Source organism: Symphalangus syndactylus, chromosome 9 (genome assembly GCF_028878055.3).
Source record: "Symphalangus syndactylus isolate Jambi chromosome 9, NHGRI_mSymSyn1-v2.1_pri, whole genome shotgun sequence".
Classification (NCBI taxonomy): Eukaryota; Metazoa; Chordata; class Mammalia; order Primates; family Hylobatidae; genus Symphalangus; species Symphalangus syndactylus.
This window is the reverse complement of record NC_072431.2, coordinates 35,334,454-35,357,322: the sequence shown is the minus strand read 5'-3', so window position 1 is coordinate 35,357,322 and position 22,869 is coordinate 35,334,454. Positions and strand designations below refer to the sequence as shown.

Here is a 22,869-nt window from a genome sequence, read left to right as displayed (position 1 = left end):
TTTTCTATAGAAGGATGTTTTCCCCCTCTTTGCTTCTGGACCACTAGTTAAAAATCTGAGTGTTCATGTTTGGAAACAACATAGGGATGGCTTCCTTGCTTTCTCCTCCATACCTCCCACTGGAGCTACACAGGAGTGGCCAAGAGGGAAGGTAAAAACAGACCCTAAAATGCTTATAAGTGGCAGCTGCCTCAAACTTGGACATTAATAGCTAAGTTTAATTCCACCTATGTGCTTGTATTATTCTTGTCAGTCTGATCCAAAGGAAGTAGTTGTCAAAACATCTTCTATTTGCCATTTGATGCCAGTGTATTTTTAGAACAATTTTTTTTAACTGCCTGTCTGAAAAAAAAATACATGAGCCAATTTCTTATACTTCTGAGCCCTGTTTAAAGTCTGTAAAGAACTCTAGGCCTTCTGGGGAACATAAAACAGTGTGATAAGTGGACCAGAGAAAATAAGAATACCAGTAATGACAAAGGTAGAGGGGATGAGTGTGAAAAATTAATTTGGTTGAGTTATCCAGGCAGAACCACATGATGTGGCCTATGCAACTACCAAGCTGACACGTGACACTTTGCCTTATCTCATCTGACTGTCTGCATTAATACAATGGACTTCATAAATTCTCGTTTTATAATTTATTTTAAATGGATAAATAGATTTCTTTCAGATTAGAGATTTGGAAATTGAAATCAAGTTACTATTTATTTCCCTTCTTTTCTGAATATTTTGTCCACTATCCAGATTACAATGCTGTTTCTAGTGTGTATAGAGTACTAATTAAAATATGTATTTTGTCTTCAACACCCAATTTAGAGTATGAGCAGAACACTGATTATCTATACCTATTTCTTGATTTTCTTTTCACATTACCTGTCTCACATTTTTTCTTCGAAACATTTCTCAGCTTTGTCACCTCTTTTCCATTCTCACAGTCACCATTTAGAACTGCCCTCTGTTATTTCATACTTGCGCTATCATCTGTCTCCTAACCTTCTCCTTCATATAATCTATGTAAAATGAATTAATCTTCCCCAAGTCCCACCTGAAAGTTATTTATTGGCTCTCTGGTAACTACCAAATATTTTTCTTACCTTGGTATTCACATCACTCCACAATCTATATTTCCAGTTTTAACTTCCCTGGTCATCTATACTTCATGCCACTTCAATTAATATAATAACCATGTGCTAATATAATTGACAGATAATTAGGATGCCATTTACATTGAAATTCTTTGTCTAATAGCTCCTCTTCTGAAATACTCTTCCCCTCTCAAAGGCTTTAGTTCAAATAGCACTTCTTTCATGGAGCCTAACTTTGCCCCCCAGTTTAGCCTCCTAAATAAAGAGGAATGTTTTCCCCTTTGAATTCAAGAATCAGAATTCTAGTACTGAACAGAACTGTACAGATAATTCAGTATTGTTTTCTCATTTGGCATATGAGAAAAATGAAGTTAAAACAAGTTAAGTTCAGAAAGTATCCTATAAATAGCATTTAGTGCTGTTTCCAGTCTACGTGGAAGAGTTGCTCCCACTTATCTGGTACCCATATTACTCTGTATTAGAGTTCAGTGTAATCCTGACAGATTGTAAGATTTTCTATAAATTTAAGATGCAAAACTATGTTCGTGAATCTTCCAGGGCCTTGAGTGTCTTGAATATAAGAACATACCAGAGAGCTTTGAATATAGAAATAAAATAATGGTTGACAAAAATGAATGGATTAATGAAGCAAAGTTTAGCTTAGTATTTATTGATCAAAGCATAATTTTTAAATGTTATTTCTGAATATGGGATGAGATAATTAAGGAAATGAGCACAGGGAGAAGTTTGTGCTTAGGTAATGTGTTTGAGAGGTTTACTTTGAAACTGGGGATTGATTTAGAGGTAAAATGAACTCTATGGAATTTATGATGCAAGCATGTACTCTGTAGCAGTGCAGTTCAGGATGTGATTTGCAAAGTTGGCATACATTTGGCCCAGATAAAAGTTTTTTTTTTTTTGTGAACATAAAAGAACATTATCTTAGAAAACATCTGGCACGGTATTGGGGAGTTTATTATACAAAGCTATAGTCATATTTATGATGTATTAAATTAGACAATGAAAGATCATAGAAAAGATTGTCTTTTTCCAAGAGTTCCAAGCCGTTCCTTGGTTCAGTAGAGAAGGAGGTGTATTAACTTTTTTCAATCTCAATAAAGCTGCAGTAATTGGTTCTCATGGGGGGAAGAAAGTAGGCAGAATTAGTCTGAATAAATTGGAAAGAACAAATTGAACTTTCAGGCTACATGAAAGGAGATGTCTGAGAATGGAACTATCTTAACGAATTAATACTAGAGGTTGTTTCTTCTCAGAAGCTTTTTTTCAAAACAAACATCATCAAATAAAGTTTCTCTACTCTAGCACAACCAATTCTATTTCTGGTTCATTACCTGCATTTTTAAAAATAAGTCTACACTAAATGAAGGATTGATAATTAATATGCAAATTCACATTAGAAATTTTCATACATGCAGAAATGTCTTTTTATCTGAATTAATTACTTTGAACTTCAACATTATTCATGAATTCTAGTGCTTATCTAATAGAAATAAAGAAAATCTATGTGAATAAAAATAAAAGTGGGCAAAGTAGTAATCATCCATTTTTAAGTATGAAGAAGAATAATAGAATCTTTCTTAAAAATCTAAAAAAATTATGTTGTGGGTTTTAAGACAGTTATTTTTGTAAGCTATGACATATTGGTGATCCAAACAAAAATTCTGACTTTTTCTGTCTCTCAAATATAAAAACTTTTCTTCTTGTATAATACACTTAAACTTTAAGAATAAATAAAATGTAGAGTTATGTTTATGTATGTTTTCACTGTGATATCTTTTAAAATCCTAGAAAGTTAGTTGGGAGTTACTTATTCTAAAGAAGTGAGTTTATGCCTTAAATTTTATCTTAATACTCATGATAAGATGTTTTTGTTTTATTTCTAGGTATGTATTCTATTCTGCATAATTCAAATAAGTGGATTCTTTTATACTTTTTGTTTACAACACAAGTCACATGTGCTTATTCAACTATTTCTTAATATATTTTTGCCTTGTTAACATTTTGAAAATAACCCCATATGAACTTACACAATAAAAAATGAGAATGGTCACAATCAATACCAGTCTTACGAAACCTGAAATATTGCACCTTAGTATCTGCTCATACATATCAATAATCAACTGATGGTATCTAACTGGTAACTTTCAGGACCGAGACCAATGTACTAAACGGCAGGGGCTGTATGCCTCAAAAGTATCATGAGCTTAACAAGTTAAATTGTTTTTTCACATAATCATTCTACACCAGGGTCCCCCGCCCTCACCAATCCAGTAATCTCCCCAAAAATGGATAACTCCATATACACATAACTAAATCATATTCAATGAAACTTAATAAAGATATCAACCATTGGGGTTAAAATCCATAGAGGGTAAATTCAAAGGTGTTTTTTTTTTTTTTCAAATGAAATTTAAGACAATTGAAAAGAGGGGATTAGGATGTAAATACTGTATTTTCCCTACTGTAGTGCAATAATAGTACCCTTCCCAATCCCTCCCTCACCCCACTACACATAAGTCACAGTGCAAGGATTAAAGGTAGCAAAAGGGGTAATACAGTACCCATAATAAAGGGCTCAGGGGAGGAACCAGCGCTCCACCCCATCCAAGTTGGAGCAAGATTATCCTATACAAAATAGAAATATATAATTTGTTATTAGTTAGAAATCTGATATGACAGAACATTTGGTGTTACTTTTTGTTCATGATGCTCTCCGTCTGTTTCCCTATCCATTAAGACTTGAGTTCTTTTGAAAAAGAAAGTATTTAAGATTTCCTAGGTTAGGAAATTAAAAATAACAAATTTAAACACAAATTTTATTTTACCCTAGATATTCACGACATCAATTCACTCAGTTTAATTTTACAAGTTGAAAAATTTGGACTGGAAATTTGAAATACAATAAATGTTTAAAAGCTGTCAGCCAGAAATGTGCATAAAACATGCAAAACACAAAGTGCAACGTGATGATAATTTATTCGTTACTTTCTAACTTCTTATCAAGCACTGTACAACATGCTTTATTCAGTAATGTTGCATAAAAGCACATGCTTTGAAAAAGTAACAGAACAACAAAAATAAAATGAGTGCCTGAGTTACGCTTTGACGCAGCTATTGTGATTTTATGCTGCTAGGGCAAAGAATTAAATGAGAGTTTCTGAGTATGTTCAAATCTCACTTCCCAATCATAGTCATCATTCTTATATCCAATCTCACCATCATTCGTGATTATATTTTTACAAAATAAAATACCCAAACACTAGAAGTATAAAAAATAGAATCAATTATAAGGTTATTTTGACTCTACAATGCCAAACACGTATTGAAGAGATTAGTCATTTTAGTGCTGTGTGTATGCTGTCATTATGAGGAATAGAGCCATATTCATAAATCTGACCATTTAAATTATTAGTTTTATCACTATCAGCATTTATAAGGATTTTATGTCTAAAACTCCAGGTTTCAAAAACGAACCTCTTTTAATATAAAAGGCATTATTGATTAATAATTATAGATATGGTTATTTCTGAGAAAATTAAAAGTATACCCACAAGATCAACTTTTTTATAGAAATGAAGTGTAATGTATAGAAATATCTGAGCACTTGACCAATGAATTTAATAAACTTTCAAATGGTCAAATGTAAAAGGTTTATAATATTTTCAAATGTTTAGCATTGTTCAGATTTCACAAGCCATATAAAATATATTATTTTGATTCAGGCAACATGTTTTCAAGTAGAATGTACAGATACGACATTTTTTCTCCAGAACTGAAACTGCCAGTCTGAAACAAAGTGACATTTAATTGGAAAATGGACTTAATTTTTATATACCCCAGAGAGAATTTCTGATAACATTTTGGTGAAGATTTGAGGCTCTCTGTGAGAAATAAAAGAGGACTACTTGTATTACATTGTTGTGAGTTGTTGATAATGAAGACAAAGTTTTCATATATGTTAGGGAAATCGAAGACAAGTCCTACGTTCTTACAAAGTGACATTTATAATAAGACTTGAGAAGAGAACATAAGGCTATAAACAATCTACAAAGTGTGAATGGAAGTCTACAATACAGCTTAGTTTCCATAAAAGTAACTAAACCTTAGGAGGTGAAAGAACAATGTTTTTCTATTGGAATCACGCAATTCAGTGTTTTGTTTTGATAGTAATTTTTTTTTAAAAAAAGCAGAACTAATTTTTTATATTATACATCTATAAACTAATGCTTCATGCTTTAAAAAAAGGCATGGAAAATAAGTCAATAATGGCAAAATTTCTAATCTGTTATGAATGATGGAAAATGATCATTGGGTCTTTAAAAAGGATAAAATAACATTTTGTGTGACTCTGACCAATAAGATGCAAGTTAAGGTTAATTTATAAATTACCTATAGTAATGAGTCAAAATTATATTTTCTGTTCATTATAAGTGTTTTAGTTTATTGTTATAAAAATGGTGTGGATTTGTATGTAATCTTTAAGTTAGTATTACTACTTTTGTAAATTCAGTCAACACTTAATATCTAACCATCTAACCTTGAATATATTCAAATAATGCAAACTTTGGCATTATACAGACAAAAAGTTTTAACAACTCCTTTCATTTTTTTCTTAACACTCATACTGAGGCACATGTGTGATTCACATTATTTTCAGGAAAACTCGTTAAGTACAGTATATCATCACAAAGAATAAGTACCTGATATAGAATTTACTTTAGATTACTATTATATCATTACACATAGTACTTTAATAATGCATCTGCTTTTTTTTGTATATAGATTTGTAAGGAAACTCCCAAGATGGATTAGGAAATAAAGTCATTTAAATAAGCACAGCAGATAAATGATATTGTATCATTTCAAGAGAGGCCTGTTTCTCTTGCATATCACCTAGAAGTAAATATGCAACAGATAAGACAATAAAGTAGCAGTTTTGCAAGAATTTGCCATTCCTTTCGCATGCATAGATTTTCCTTTTTCTAAATTTAATTTAGTTTAATTTTGGCTATATGCAATACCGCAGGTTCTTTCATTTTTCTTACCCTCATCCCTTCAAATCGAGATAAGGCTCTTAGAGGTCTCAGAGCTCTTAGTGTCCTGAGAGATTTGATGGCTCCAAGTTCTGAGTAACCCAAGGCATTTGCTGTTAAACTGACCAATGAAACCTGCACACACAAAAATAATAACAATTAATAAATAGAATCATCATTCAATGTGTAGTTGCTATATAATACAAGTATAATTTTTACTTATAATTATTCAGAAGATAAATGTTCAGACATTTTCAGTAAACCTTTAAAAAATTAAATATTTTCAGTTTGATGTAAAGGATGTAATTTTTAGGACATTAATTAAAAGCTAGTTGAAAAAAATCCTTAAATGTCACATAATTTATCAACTGAATAATTAGAAAAAAAAAGCAAAGTAAAAATTAGTAAAATAAAAGAAGAAATAAAGCTGGAAAAAATTCATTGGCTATTCTTCCTTTATTTTATTAAGTTGCTGTTGAATTTAAGGCTTTTCTTGTAGCTAGTTATAAAATACAAAAAATGCTGTTGTACTAAAAAAAGCAAGAAATTTCTACCGTGCATCAGTATATTCAACTAATCATAATTGGTATTCTCAGAAATTAATGAACTACATCAGTATTGAAGGTGATATTTTGTCTTGGTAATACCTTGCATTTTCACTTGTTTATTTTTACATAAGTAACTTAGAAAGAAATTCCATTACAAAACTTCCTCAAAATTTTTTATACTGATTTATGGCTTCTGCCATGATATCTGGCCCCAAAGGGCCAATGAATATTTACCAAATACACACAGCAATAAATGTACTTCATTTGTATTCATTTGTTGGTAATATACATGACTAAAGGAAAAATATTACGTATCTAATTCTCTAAATAAGGAATTTACCAAAACTTTGTATTCAAGGAAGATTACAATTTATTTGGTTATAAAGAGGCTAGTATTGGACAATTCCACATATACTGGACACTATTTTTGTAAACTTTTCTTTTTTAAATGTATTAATTGTATCATATTTAATATACTTCTTACATTATTTGAGATGTGCTGTAATTAGTCTTTTTATAGAGTGCTATACTGACCTTCATTAAAGAATTAGAACATTGAAAATAAACAAAATTCTCTATAAAATTATTTTCTTAAAATGTTTCAAAAATGACACTATAAAACTACCACCAAAAAGCTGATGTGTAATAAACATAATAGAAAAAACAAACCTCAGGAAGTTTTAAAGGGTTAAATTACATTTAGATTTAAATTATAATGTAAACAATTCTGAAATTGAAATATAATGTAACTTCTAATGCTTGAAACCTCAATATTAGAAACTTTCTCCCTTATTGATGTGATAAAGCAATTCTTCCTTTGAGATTTCTCTCAATTGGCTCATTTCACAGTAACATTGTTAAGTTTTTCAAATAGCTTAGCTTTGCCTTTGTTCAGGTTCAAGGAGATACAATGCATGCATGATTCTTAGCTCAAGAAACACCTTCCACAAGAAACCCTCATAGTCTTGCTGGGTTAATATCTTTTTGGGGTAAAACTACTCAATATGAAGTCAGGATAGTTTTGCTATAGCTTTCTAAAGCTGAAATTTTGCCAAGTTGATAATAGAAAACATGATGCTTAACTTTAACACATCTTGAAGTCAGTCACTTGTTTTCAGTAAATGCAGTATTAATCATTGGGGATACAAATTCTATAAAGGGCTGTTTGGGCTTGCCGTAAATCTAGTTTATGTTCTAGGAAAACTTTCACTGCTGCATAAAGTAGACTTGTCTTTCCCTACACTCTGCATACCTTACTCCCTATAATGAAGTCATAATCCATATAATCTACTATTTAAATCTACTCTTTAAAAAGTTTGAGTAGATCAAAGAGAATTTTTTTAAATGACTGTAGCACCCAACAGCATCACTGTTTTTATTGAGTGCCTTTAATACTGTACAAGTTTGGAGTCAAGAGTTTGGGGCCAAGGAACTAACTCAGTGGCACAAAATCAACAAGTGATGGTCCTGGGATACAAACTTGAGTCTGTCTGACTCACAACATAAAGGATTTAAGCAACATACCTTTTAAGTTCCCTATTTCACTACTTTCACTACAAACTGCTGATGTGTTGTTTTTTCTTTAGCTTTCTTAGGTAACTAGAGAACTACCATAGATTCCATCCCCCAATGCTATTTTAAATCAGAATTAAATTAGCCCTTGTCTTCCAGAAATGACACTCTCATTGAGTATATGTGTTTAGTGGTTATTATAGTCTGTCAACATAACATAGTGGTCTGAGACTCACTATTGTAGAATTTGAATATAAATAAGACAAGCTACCTTGAACAGAGACAAAAATATCAATGATACCTACATCAACAATTAAGAAGTCCAGCCAACACCAGGCATTGGTGAAATATGTTTGATAGCCATATGCCACCCATTTTAGAAGCATTTCCAGAATGAAAATGTAAGTGAAAACTTTGTCAGCATATTCCAACATCGTCTTAATCGTCTTTCGCTGATCAATATATATATCTTCAAATGCCTATAAAGAAAATGTTACACATTATTAGCTTTCAAAAATAATTATACTCTATAAGCTATTTTAAAAATCTAATCATATATGCATATGACATTTCATTGGAATAGGAGGGCAGAGAAACAGTAGTTACTGTTACTTTTTTTTTTCCTCTCAAAGGTCTTTTACTTATTTAATCAGGGGAAAGACTATTGGTGGAAGAAAAAGAAAAGTATGATTCCAGTGAATTAATTTGACTTAGTCAGCAAATAGTTCTTGATGTTGTATCCTGATGTGGCCATCCCAACTTGAAGTTATATATTCCTTTTGTTTCATTTATTTTGCTTCCTTCTATTGGCTTTTTTTTTTTTTTTTTTTTGCTATAGAAAGGAGGTTGAAGCAATAATGAAAGCTTATGCTTTTGTAAAGCAGAAATTGTGATTGATCTTCGCAGTCTCCAATTTGACTAAATAGTTGGGTTCATCTGCTTTTTTGTTGTTGTTTGTTATTTTTTAGTAGTTTGTTTCTCAACAGACATACAGCGTGACAATGATTAAATGAAATTACTTTTCATTTAGATTCTAATATATATTCTTCTATTATATAGAAGTGAAACCTCTTGATGTTTCACTTCTAAGTATGCATTCATTTCAACGGTGAAAGACTTCTAAAGTAGCATGTAGAAAATATTTCTTTCTTCAGAAAAATTACAGGTAAATATATGCCTGTGTTAGAATTATAAAAAGTTAAAGACACTTGTAACACAGTTGCATTTCAATCAGGCAAATTCTGTTTTTCTCTCTCTCTCTGTCTCTCTCTTTTTCTATCTATGGTATTTCCTTTGTGTTAGTGTTTCCCTAAAATGCTGTGTGTTTTATTTATATTTTTATAAATAATTTTCCTATAAAAATAAATTGATTCTGCTGAAGTGAACACCTTGCTATAAAGATAAACCCATCCTTAAATGAATCTCTTGGGCATGCTGCCCAATATCTATTGTTACCAACTTTCATTATTTCCTGAGTAGCACAAAAATAGCACACAATTGGAAAAAGACAGAGAAGTGGTCCCTAAGGACTTACTACTGTCCATCAAGAGATCATAATAATAAATAACATTTAGAAATAAAATTCATAAGAACTCAGAGAATATATATTTCCTATCTCAGGACTTCCAATAACTTTTTTTTTATTAAACAATGAGTAATTGAATATTCACATCTTTTGGTGTTAATGAATAAGCTGAAGGGCTACGCTTTCTGGGCTATTTAATAATAAGCAAAAATTAATGATTCACTTCTTAAAATTATATTTACATACATAGTAAAAGTAAATCCATAAATATAGAGTTATAGAGTAAATCTATAGTCTAGAAGATACAAGGTGGGATAATTAAAAATGCATTGGATACTAAGACAATGAAACAGGATTAATAAGTCATCAGTATTAGAATGTTCTAAAAATTAGTGCTGTATCACCTTTTCTTAATCTCACTCACCAGAGCACCACTACTAAGGAGAATCATGAAAACAATGAAGGTCTCAAACCAGTTATGTTCAACTATTCGGAAACACGTCCTTCTCAGGTTCCACCATTGTTTTCCTCTGCCTTCTTCCACGTTGATTTGACAACACTTGAATCTTTGTACACAGCCTGCAGAAATAGTGTTGAAATAAAAGTAGATAAAATATCTCTGCTTCCATAATATCCTTTAGCAATGTCCTTGTCTTTTTATTACTATGCCCATCTCTGTCTTGCTAGGATAGCTCTCTAAGCCTAGAGTAGTAAGAGCACATTCATCAGCTGTGTGAAGTTGTGGAAACATTCAGCCTCTTTAAATGGTGCCCTAGTGGACAGTATTTGCTTTGTCTGCCTCACAGCGTTATTGTCCACGAGAAACTTTGTAAATTACAAATAAATGTGAGGTAGCTTTTCCTTTACCATATCATCCTGTTGCACTCTGTTGAAGTCACTCCAGAAAAGAACTTTAAATTGGACATTAATAATGATAAGCAGAAAACTTCCCTTTTATAAAGGATATAGAGTAAAAATGTAGATCTCTTCCAACAATGCCGCATTTGTTACTATTTAGGATTTTTTGTGATGTGCCTAGAAGGGCTTATGTAGTTTGCATAATTAATTTAGTTCACTATAATCTAATTTGTATGGTTTGGCTTTGACTTGTCATTGCCTTCCTCACACATTGCTTTCACTTAGTCTAAATGAAATCAACAGGTACTTCTGAGTACCATTGTAAGCACAAAGGCACTTAGGTACACACACAAAAAGGCACAGAACATGTACCTTACTCCCAAGAACCTTACCAAAAAAAAGTCTGGTTTTCAAAAAAAAAAAAAAAAAGATATAAATACAGGATCCCTGCTCCAAGGCAGAAAAAAAAAAAAAAAGGAGGGACAGATATGTTTGAAGAAAAAGGAGAAAGGGAATGAATGGAGAAAAGGAGGAAGAAAAGAAGGGAAGGAGGAAAGGAGCGAAGGAACGGAGGAAAAGAAGAGAAAAAAGATAGTAAAGCAACATATAACAGGTCAAAAAGAGAAAGTTTTTGTAGGATAATATATGTTATCAGGTAAATTAAATGGAAATATTTGTTACAGCCATTCAGAGGAACAAGCTGCTGTTCCACCATGGTCAGATGAGGGTAGTTTTGAAAAGGACATTAAGTGATAAGCATGATTTGTATAGGGAATAGAAGAAGACTGAAGGTATACTAGGCCTATGAAAAAAACAACATCAAATAGAAAGTATGCATATTTCCAAACCTCAAATTCCCAGGGATATCAGACCACAGGAAATATTAGTTGTAGGAAAAACATATCTCTTCTATCTACTGCCCATACTGCACCAGGCTCAACTAGTGACTGTTTAGGTATAGAGTTTTAGGGCAGTATTCCTCATTTCATCCAACAATTATTGGAAACTGATATTTTCATTAAAGAAACACAATTTAGCACTAGCAATCCATTTAGTTTTAGCAGTCAGAAAGTTACTTTTAAGGCAAATTCTATGTAGGATCATTTTCACTAGTGTCTAAGATGCCACCTTATTGTGAAATCACTACTTAATTAAAAAATATAAGTTAGAAGTTTTGATGGTATTAAAATATTTTTCCTCCATGTTCTTAATCTCTTCCACATATTGGGCAGATATAATCAAAGCACAACACTAGACTTTAAGTTTTTTTTGTCTGTCAACATATTAGAGGTAATTGAATTATATCTATTAGAAAGTGCCGTTTTATTATATGTGGTTTATTTTAGCTGACCAACAGCTAAACAAGCTGCACTCCAAATGAAAGATTAACATTAGGATTCTTTTCTTTACCTTCAGTGAAACAAGCTTCCGGTTCAAGGGTTTCTTCAGGTTCCACTACAGGCTGTTCTTCTGCAGGTGCGCCAATGTCCACAGTGCTACCTTCTGATGAGCTACTGCTTTCATTCAGTTTCTGTAAGTGAGATGGACATAGAAAGTAAAGTCCTTTAATTTTGGTAATAAGTTGCCTGCCAAGAAAGGATTATCACTATGAATTTGTTTTTTATTCTTCTTGAGGTAGAGATATTTTTAGAGAAAAAGAGAGATTGAATAAGAGGAAGAAATCAGAAAATCATTGTCTATGCTAACTCTTTTACCATAATTCACAATGTAAGCATGAAATCAGATTGCTATGTTATGAGGTTACAAAAGGCCATCAGCCACATGTACTGAGCAAAACACTGCCCTGTGGATTAGAGAAGCAGGGGACAGAGGGAAGAGAAGAGGGAGGAAGAGAAAGGGAAAAGGAACAGGAGAGTAAGGGAAAAGGAGCAGGAGAGAAAGAGAAACCTTACCTTAGAAGAAAATAATGTCGTTAGATTATTCTGCAGTTTAAAGTTTGACTTTACATATTTCTTTAACAATGTCTTACCTGTGTGTGCAAATACTACCTGTTGTTTTCACTCATGTTACTAAGATTCATGGTTAAGGTGTTCAGAGTTATTTACTATAAATGTGCTCATTTGGAGAGAAATTTTTATAAAATATCTTAAAAATTACATCAATAAACAACCTTAGAGATATGAAATAGACATCTTCAGTTTCTTGCAAATATTTTAGAGCCTGAAGTGTTGTAAAATGAGATAAATAGTGTGTGGGAAAATTCAGTTTCCTCTGACAAATCACGTTTATGTTAATATGCCATGTGAAGCTGAAAGAACAAAATCTAGTTAAACAACAACAACAATAACAATATCCTTCATATTTTGACAATAGTGATGGGATACACATTTCTCTTTCTAGAGTTCTCAGAAGACAACGATGGCAGAGATAATAGAAAATATTAACTTACATATTAAGATAGGAAAAACTCATGATGCTCTTTCTGAAGACCAGCAAACTGGCTTACAAGTTTTTGGCAAGTGTAATTAATTCATTAATTTATTCAACTAATTTTTTTGAACACCAACGATATGCTACCAGCTTAGTATTTACTGATAACTGAAATATCTATTATCCTTATTAGAGTATCAAATCTAGTACAGTATTTTCCAAACTTTAGGCTTATGTAGACCCGACAGTAGGCATTCAAGTGCACACAGCAACAAGCCATTCAACCCGTTATTGCAATATTGTAAATAGTAAAAATTAAACACAATATTAAAATTGTTAATATGAATTTCACATACATAGGAGAGTGTTGATATTTCAGAAAAAGTTTCACCAAAATATTTGTATTTGCTTGAAGAAGGATAGCTTATATGTCTGGGTCCATATCTAGTTGCCTTCTTTCCTTTCCTTTTAATTTCTTAAAATAGAAAAACTTACCTGACAATCACAGAAAATTAGGACATATAATGGCATGTAGCTCTGTCATAGCTCTGTGAATTCAGGTTGAAGATGATCTTTGAAATTACAAATATTTCTCACTGAAGACTAATTTCAACATTCTAACACATATTAAATAGGCCTGCATACTATACTCAGAAGCTGAAAAGTTGATTGTTCAACATGATAGACAGTAGTAAATAGATTATAATCTACTTTTGGGTTGCATTTAGCTTTGACTATCTTTGTGTTCTGTTCTGTCATTTGCACTGAATTAAAAACATCCAGGAATAAGTCATTGGTTTCTTCCTCTGACAAACGAAGAGAATCACCTAGTGGCAGGCGTTAGTCACATTCTCAATCAAACTACTCATAACATCACATGATCTTCTGAAGAAATTCTTAAGTCTTATCCTCAGCATTACACAGATTCATCATTTGGCCGTAAAGTGATAGGCCTAGGCTGAGACTTGTCACTTCAACAAGTGCCTTCATATTTTAAAAATGACCTTGATTGGCACTATCCGGGACATAATGAAATTCATTACATATTTTATAAAAACCATGTGAGCAACATTTCATCACCCATTGTTCTTCACCGTAGAAAAGCAAATGCCCATTCTTCATGAAACAATTAGAGAATGGGATTTGAGAATTTTAACAGTTTTCACCAAAATTAATTAGGAACTAGAAAGGATATTATTTCCTGTGAATAAATTTGTGTGGAGAGGCATCCAGGTACAAAGAATTATAATAGCAAATCTACCTTTATATATATATATAACTGTTATCTGCTAGGTCTGATCCTCACATAGTTTTCCAGTCTATATCAAGACTCACAAAATAATAGAATATTAGCATAAAAATCTACTCTTCATCAGTATAGGTTGTCAGTAATAAGCAGAACAAAAAGTTGCTGAGTAATTAATCTTCATGTAAGTGCCACACGTAAATGACTGATTCTTTGCACGTAAGTGTTTTATCCAACTGTAAGGTGAATTAGATCCTGGCATGAATATGTACATAAAAATTGTTCTTCCTTGATTACAAGTAATATCATGCAATAACAATTTCATGCAATTGTTATTGCATGATATTAAAGTATACTGATACACTGATAATAAAGTATTGCCAATAACTAGTTTTGCTTTTTTGCCAACCATATTTGTTTTCTTATGAGGAATACTACTTTTAATGATACGTCTGAGGCATTTATTTTTATTCTGCCTTTAAGTGAAACCACTTACTCATTTTATGAATTACAGCATTGTTTTTTACTTTTTCTAAGACAAAGACTTATCTGACTTACCTAAGTTGTGACTATTTTCTGTGAAAATTACAAGAACCCAAAAGACCTTATGTTACTTTTTGACACATTTTCAAAATGGCATTCTCTGAAGAAGACAAATAGATCAACAGTTCAATAAGTTTTATTATTCAGATATTCATCTTATATTTCTTATTTAGACATTTATTTTTAGGATGCTCACCTAAGATGGTCACTCTTACAGAATTACTTTTTAAAAATACATGTAGACTTATAGTTTTTCTGATGTTTTTGCATTAGAGTCTCAATTCACAAAAACACCTGAATTTTAAGTTTATATGATTTCCATTCCTATTTTATCCCTTTGAGTTACTCAACCAAGACAGTGTAATGATGATGTAACACAATACGAGAATAACATCAAAATGGAAAATTGAACAATATAAGAGTTGGCATGCAATTGGACATACACGAACTCTACCCTGTCTACTAAATGTTAGGAAAGTAAAACTTACTGCTAATTTTAAGTACCTGAGCAAGTGCTTGTAAGTACTCATAGTACATTGGTAACTCTTGAAGAATGTAGTGGGTATTAATAACATTATAAGATTGTATGAACTGTATAATTGTATGAACATTACAAGATAATATGAACTCTAAATTAGCTTATATTTAAAATATGTTAAATGTTTCTGAATAACTTTGCTATTTCATGAGGACTACTTTATAAACAAACTGGGACCATGGGTGGGCTGTAGATCCAGGAATTGGTGAATAGTGTTACTTCTCCAAATTGTAAAACATTAATGGCAAGGCCAAAGATAGTCACAATGGATGGATACAATATAGTTCTAAGTGTGCTTTCTTTTTTTAATGCATAGAGCTTGGAGTCACTCCATATTTCAGAAATTTTAAGGTGATTTAAAAGATGATCAAATGCCCTTATTAACATTCAATTGGAGTATTTGCACTTGGAAAGTTCGCAGGTCTAGACAAGTGATCTTCTATGTGTTTACAAATTAATTTTAAAACTTTTTAAAGCAATATAAGTATATTCTACAGTCTGTCTGAACTACTGTAGGAAAGTGGAGGTGTGCCTAATAATACTCAAATTTAGTATGCTCTCAATCTAAGTAATGACTTTTTAAACAATCTTAAACATACTTCTTTAACCAAATTCCTGATTCTGCAATATCACTCTTTCAGCACCCAGACTCAAATTTTTTTGTTTACTTGTACTTATTTCAAACATTGGCAGTAATCAAAAGTCAGTTTTCCTTATTTTATCTCTGAAATAACTATTTTCTCAGCCAGATTCCAAATTCCTATGAAATTTCTATTTACTCTTGTTAACTTTTCTTTGTTTAACTATAAATAAAAATGGCCATCCTCATTCTAGCCTCATGTAACTTAGACCTTTGTGGTCCACAAAGCTTAGTGTATGTATGGTGAATGACTAACAAACGTATGGTGAATGAATGAATAGGTGAATACCTCTGTTTCAGATATTAATGATGGATGAAGTTTTTGTTTTCAACCTAGAGTTCCAACCAAATCTCCCAAATTTGTCTTTCACAGATAGAAGCTGTATGTTAATCAAGGTGAACCTCTTTGTTTTTGTTTTTGAGACGGAGTCTCGCTCTGTCGTCCAGGCTGGAGTGCAGGGGCGTGATCTTGGCTCACTGCAAGCTCCGTCTCCCGGGTTCATGCCATTCTCCTGCCTTGGCCTCCCAAGTAGCTGGGACTACAGGCGCCCGCCACCATTCCCGGCTAATTTTTTGTATTTTTAGTAGAGACAGGGTTTTGCTGTGTTAGCCAGGGTGGTCTCGATCTCCTGATCTTGTGATCCACCCATCTCTGCCTCCCAAAGTGCTGGGATTACAGGCGTGAGCCACCGCGCCCGGCCCAAGGTGAACTTCTTAATGTTCTCTGACTTTTTCTCATAGTGATTTTTCCTCCCATCATTGTGGAAGAGTAATAATTGCTCTCTTATTTAAACCCCTTTCAACACTTTACAGGCACTACTTTGGGCACATATTGCTTTTTTATTATAACTTCCCTTCATTCTAATGGACTTACGAATTAATGACACTTGCAGTTTTCTCAGTAAAATACAATAACTGATGACCTTGATGTGCAAAAATTGCTCAGGTAGTTGGTTACTGCCTAGGATATCTGCACATTTCTATTTTCACCAGCTGAATGGTATGCTTATCAAGAATAAGTTATGTTTATTTTCAAATCAATTTACACTATTCTAAAATACTGTGTGTAATTTAATCTTGTAGAATTTGAAAAATGCATTTAAAAAGTGTTGTATTTATAAAAAAAGTCAAAATCATTGAATAAATGTAATACAGGTAAATCCCCCACATGGATACATGTACATTAAAAAAACCATAAAATTAGGTGTGAATAATTACTTTTTAAACAGTTACAAACATAAATTTCTGGGAAGATACTAAATTCAGGTTGCTTTATATGATTCATTAAGATATTTGTCCTCTGGGGGGAAAAAAAACTAAACAGAAATAATAGATGATGAATTACAAGTGCAGCTCATGCTAAAGCATTGATGTAGCACTCCAAACAACCCATGCTAGAACAAGGCACCTAAAGTGACATTTTTATAAATGTCATTTTTATTTTGTAAATAAATGGAGCAGTTGAATGTTTGGGATCCAGAGAAGTGTATACATCTTCCAGGAACAATATATGATTAAAAATTAGATTTAAAAAATGGCATTCATATTTGGCTTAAGCTCTACTTCCCAAGTCAGCATTTTGCAAAGGGAGGCTGGTAAGCCACGTCATGACTAACCCTTATGAGAGACCCTGATTCTCATTGTAGTAAGAAGAATTTTCCCCTACTTTCAAATCATAATAACATCAGAAAAAGTGACATGTGACTATTAGAAAGATTAAACCATAAGCAATGGGGCTTATGTCAATGAATTACTCTAGATAAACTATGATAACCTGAGAGAAGTGTTACTGCTTTTTCTAGAAATTTATATATAATGTAAATAAATGAGCATTAGTGTAAGAAAGGAAAGAAAAACAAACAAAATAAAATAAGTTAACAAGTGACTGAACTAAACTGTTTTCAGCCAAAACATGGGGAACAACAAGAGTTTTGACTGGCATGTTAAATAAGGAATACAATACAGAAATTAAAATTAAATTAAACAAATAGTAAACCTTTTACATAGTCAATGATTAAAATAAATAAAAACATTAATATAAAAGTCACCCAGACCTTCTCAAAGATGATATTAAGTTTATAAAAACAAGAAAGGCATTAAGCTTAAACACATAATTTGTATAAATTATTTCTAAAATGCTATATGCTTAGTCTTTAATGTACTTTAGAACTTGAGAAAGTATCATCTGCAGATGATAAATTGTACAACTAAATTTCAATCAATAATTATACCAATATTCAGTATGTATGTTGCAATGAAAGGCATCTGTCCTACTAATATTACAGAAGAGGTGTTTCCAGCCAATATTCTGCAGAGATCTCACTCCAGCCTTAAGTGGCTGAAGGCTTTAATTCAAGCAGGGAAGTTCCACTTTCATCTAATTTATGCATGATACATGAAAAAATTTGATTAAAATATTATTTAAAAGATTGGAAAACTCCCTATAGTCCCAGCTACTTGAGAGGCTGAGGCAGGAGAATTGCTTGAACTTACAAGTTTGGGAACAATTTCAGCATTAAAGCTGGATCCCATTTCTAAAATAAATAAATACATAAATGAAAATTTAAAAAATTTTAAAATGTATTGGAAAACCATAATTGAATCAAAGTTTGGGGAAATGCATGCCCAAATTTAAAAAGAAGATATTAAATGAAAGAAAAAATATGTGTGGTGAATATAGGGGAAATTATGTGGAATTTAGTATCATGAATTTCAGTGGAAAAAACATGATAAAATGAAAAAAATCTTCAAGATTTAGCAATTTCAGATGAAACAACTTGGCACTAAGCTAATGCAAAGAGCCATTATTTTAAAAACGCTCTTAAAGTTTAGAATTTGTCACCAACACCACTAGTAACTGGGTGGGGGGCGGGGTTATACCAAGTGAAGAGACAGTATCTTTGTGGGTATTTAAAAAAGTTATTTCAGGGGTTTAATCTATAAACTTGAAGAAGAATTGACAGTATGTTGAACGACATGTAAGAATCTCTTCTTTATGTCTGCAAACATGCTTTCTTCATGACAGTCTGTAGTAAGCAGAATTCTAAGATGGTCTCCAAAATTTCTGGCCACTGCTGTCATGCCGTTGTATAATCCCCTGCCCTTATGCATGGGCAGGACGTGTGACTTGCATCTAGCCCATACAATGTGGCAAAAGTAATGGGATGTCACTCTGGTGATCATGTCACACTGAATCATTTTAGAAAAGTTACAATGTTTTCTTTTTTCTCCAAGAAATAAATAATTAGTAGTTCTGACTTTTTAATGCTAAGTACCAACAACCACGCTTACAGAAGCAGCAAAATGTGAAAGCTTTGCTACATGAAAACATATACTACCAATCAGGAAAACTTGACAAATTATACTCAGATTTTTTACTAGAAGCTGAGAGGGGTTGGAATTGAACATGACATCAGAAAACTACAATATTCAGATTGGTAAAGTAGACCTGCATAGTATAATTGATTTGGCAAAAAACACACAATAGGTTAAAAAAAAAACAAACTAGGATGCAAAACTCTCAACTTTAAAGCTCTTTTTAAATTCAACATGGTGCCTCTATGAATATTTTATAACTATACCTCATTACAATAAGTATGCATGTTGGTCATTTCATTTGCATATATGCAGAATATGTGCATATATTATCATGTGGTAAAATGATCCATATATGGAGTAAGTAGATGATATAAATTACTTTATACAGCCAAACCACATCTGTCACTCACCATTTCTGAACTGACTATTCCAAGAACTTTTAAAACAACTTATGGCCTCCAGTGGAGCCAACAACCTTATTTTTTCACCCTTCTCCTGGCCCAGCCCACAGTAGTGGAAAGAAAGCCACCAATAATAAACCGGAAAGAAACCCAGACCTGGTTTGACCTCTCACTTTCTGTGTGGCTTTGCTCAAATAATTCTTCCTTTAGCCCATTTTTTTAATATGTAAAATGAAGAGATGACCTTTAAAGTTCCAGCTTTAATTTTCTATGACTTTGTAGTGTTTCAGAATTTGAAATGATACATTTGGACAGTCTTAAATCCAAGAGAGATGTGAAGTGAGGACTGATAAGAAGGTGATGAGGGAGCAGATCTGGACTCAGGAGGAGAAAAGGATGAGGAAGTTCAGAGTGGGTATGGCTGCTGCGCCTGCACAGTCTGGGTAACATGCTGGGACTGTGGCTAAAAAAGTCCTGTGATCAGCCTGGTCAACATAGTGAGATCCTGCTGTCCCTACTAAAAAAAAAAAAAAAAAAAAAATGGTGGTTTTTTTTTTTTTTTTGATACGGAGTTTTGCTCTTGTTGCCCAGGCTGGAGTGCAGTGGCACAATCTCAGCTCACTGCGACCTCTGCCTCCCGGGCTCAAGCGATTCCCCTGCCTCAGCCTCCCAAGTAGCTGGGATTACAGGTGCCCGCCACCATGCCTGGCTAATTATTTATATTTTTAGTAGAGACAGGGTTTCATCATGTTGGCCAGGCTGGTCTCGAACTCCTGACCTCAGGTGATCCACCTACCTCGGCCTCCCAAAGTGCTGGGATTACAGCATGAGACACTGCGCCTGGCCAAAAATTTTTTTAAATAGCTGGATGTGGTGGTGCATGCTACTTCGGAGGCTGAGGTGGGAGGATGGCTTGAGCCCAGGAGGCTGAGGCCGCAGTGCGCTGTGGTTGCGCCACTGCACTCCAGTGTGGATGACAGAGTGAGGCCCTGTCTCAAAAAACAGACAAATAAACAAACAAATAAATAAAAAGAAAAATCCTGTGATCATCTCTGACCAAGGAGAAGCAAATAGCTATTCCCACCTTAGGGACAAAGAAACCATCCACATATAGCTGGGCTTTTAATTTCGCTATTAGCTGTATATGAAATATTCCATTACTAAACAGTTATTGAAAGGTACCATGTTCTGAGATTTGTGCTAAGTATCTGTCTCATGGATCTCCTTCATCAGCATAATACATTATTTACCTGAGTTTTTGTTTTGTTTTCCTTTTCATGTGTTGCTTTGGTTTCTTCTTCTTTGTTGGCCAAATTGAAAAGTAGAAATTACACTACCATTGTTTTGATATTAACTTATTTGATAACAATTAGGAGTAATATTTCTTAAGATTTGTCTTCCAGTTTTATTTTTTATGACTTGTCTCTTTGGACTATTGTTCGTTTATTTGAGACAGGTCTCGTTCTGTCACCCAGGCTGGAGTGCAGTGATGCAGTCACAGCTCACTGCAGCCTCTACCTCCCAGGTTCAAGCAATTCTGCCTCAGCCTCCCAAGTAACTGGGACTACAGGTGCGTGCCACCACACCCGGCTAATTTTTGTATTTTTTGTAGAGACAGCATCTGATCCTCAGGCTGGTCTTGAACTCTGGAGCTCAAGCAATTCACCCACCTTGGCCTTCCAAAGTGCTGTGACTACAGGAGTGAGCCACAGTGCCTGGTCTTTTGCCTATGTTTCTATTGGAGTATTAGTGTTCTTATTTGATTGCAATTGCTCTTTATACGTAGAAAATCATTTGAGTTTTCCTAACAAGGATTATTTGCCAAATGTATTTGTTTTCTATGTCTGTGTAACAAATGAGCATGCACCCAGTGTCTTAAAATAATATACATTCACCAACTCACAGTTTCTGTAGGTCGGGAGTCTGGCAATGCCTAGTTGGATTCTCTGCTCAGGGTCTCATTGGGATGATGTCAAGGTGTTGGCTGGAAATCCAGTTCTTTTCCAGGGCTCAGGATCTTCTTCCAAGTTTACTGTCATTGGCAGAGTTCATTTCTCATAATTATAAGACTGGGCTTCCTACTTTCCTGCCAGCTCATGGCCCAGAACCACTCTCAGCAACTAGAGGCCACCCACAGTCCCTGGCCACATGGCTGCTGTATGCAGTTTACAATATGGGTGTTTGCTTTTTTCTGGGCCAGGCAAAGCATATCTTTTCAGCTTCCTCTATGTGATAGCAGGAGAAATCACTGTGCATTTAAAGAGTTTGCCTGATTAGGTCAGGCCCACCCAGCATCATCCCCCTTTTGTCATAAATGTAATGTAATTAAAGGGTGATACTGTATCCACAGGTTCCAACCACACTCATGGAGTGGGGATTATACAAGGGCAAGTGTCACTGAGATCATCTTAGAATTCTGCCTGATACACCAAAGTTTGTGTGTCTTACTGATTTTTTTTCCCTAAGAACCATAACCTGTTATACCAATATTGTCTGCTATATTGATAATTCACTATTTTTTCTCTTTATGTATATCTTCTTCCTTTTTTGTTCCTTTTCTAATTTCTCAAAGATATTTGTTAGGTTCTTTCATCCCTTCTTAATCATATTGGTAATATTAAGACTTATTAATGACTACTTGGTCTTCTTCCACAAATTTTGACATAAAATGCTCTTATTTTTGAAATGGCTATTTAGGTATTTTATTACTCTTCTATTCAATATTTGTTTAGGAGGAAATTTCTTAATTTTCAAATGGTTGGAATTCTTTCTATCAATTTATTATTAATTTCAGGCTTAACTGCATTGTGACTGGATAACCCTATATGCCAGCTGTTTTAAATTTATTGATCTTTACTTTGAACTCCAGTGTATGGTTACTTTTATAGAAATATTCCATGAACCCTTGAAAATAAAAATTTTCTATAAATATGTTTTTTGAGATAATATACAGTCATAATATATTTACTTTTGCTATTAATATTATCCAAATTCTAAATGTTGTCATCTATTTTTAAAAATATTTTACCATAGGCTAAAAAAGTTGTATTAAAACCTTCATAACCAGTATATTTGCATCAATATATTCTTATAATGGTTGAGATAAAAGATGAAGTGGTCCAATTCTTTATTTGATTGGGATAATAACACTATTATTAAATACTCAAAAAGGGAAGGAAAGGCTCCTCTTCAGATGTGTAGGAAAAG

At 33.1% G+C, this 22,869-nt stretch overlaps 1 protein-coding gene and 1 long non-coding RNA gene across 2 annotated transcripts in view; one reads left to right on the top strand and one right to left on the bottom strand.

Annotated features, from left to right (window-relative positions):
* The window catches only part of LOC134731424 (uncharacterized), a 423,644-nt gene that overhangs the window by 55,816 nt on the left and 344,959 nt on the right, over nucleotides 1-22,869 (top strand). Inside the window, exon 3 of the long non-coding RNA XR_010113657.1 lies at nucleotides 12,002-12,118. This is a non-coding gene — a long non-coding RNA (uncharacterized lncRNA). The remainder of the gene's footprint in view (nucleotides 1-12,001; nucleotides 12,119-22,869) is intronic.
* The window catches only part of LOC129489402 (sodium channel protein type 1 subunit alpha), a 138,036-nt gene that overhangs the window by 14,411 nt on the left and 100,756 nt on the right, over nucleotides 1-22,869 (bottom strand). The window contains exons 19-22 of the mRNA XM_055291908.2: nucleotides 11,996-12,116; nucleotides 10,152-10,306; nucleotides 8,508-8,681; nucleotides 6,155-6,277 (exon numbers count right to left, since the gene is read on the bottom strand). Of these exons, the coding sequence (XP_055147883.1) occupies nucleotides 6,155-6,277; nucleotides 8,508-8,681; nucleotides 10,152-10,306; nucleotides 11,996-12,116 (573 nt within the window). The remainder of the gene's footprint in view (nucleotides 1-6,154; nucleotides 6,278-8,507; nucleotides 8,682-10,151; nucleotides 10,307-11,995; nucleotides 12,117-22,869) is intronic.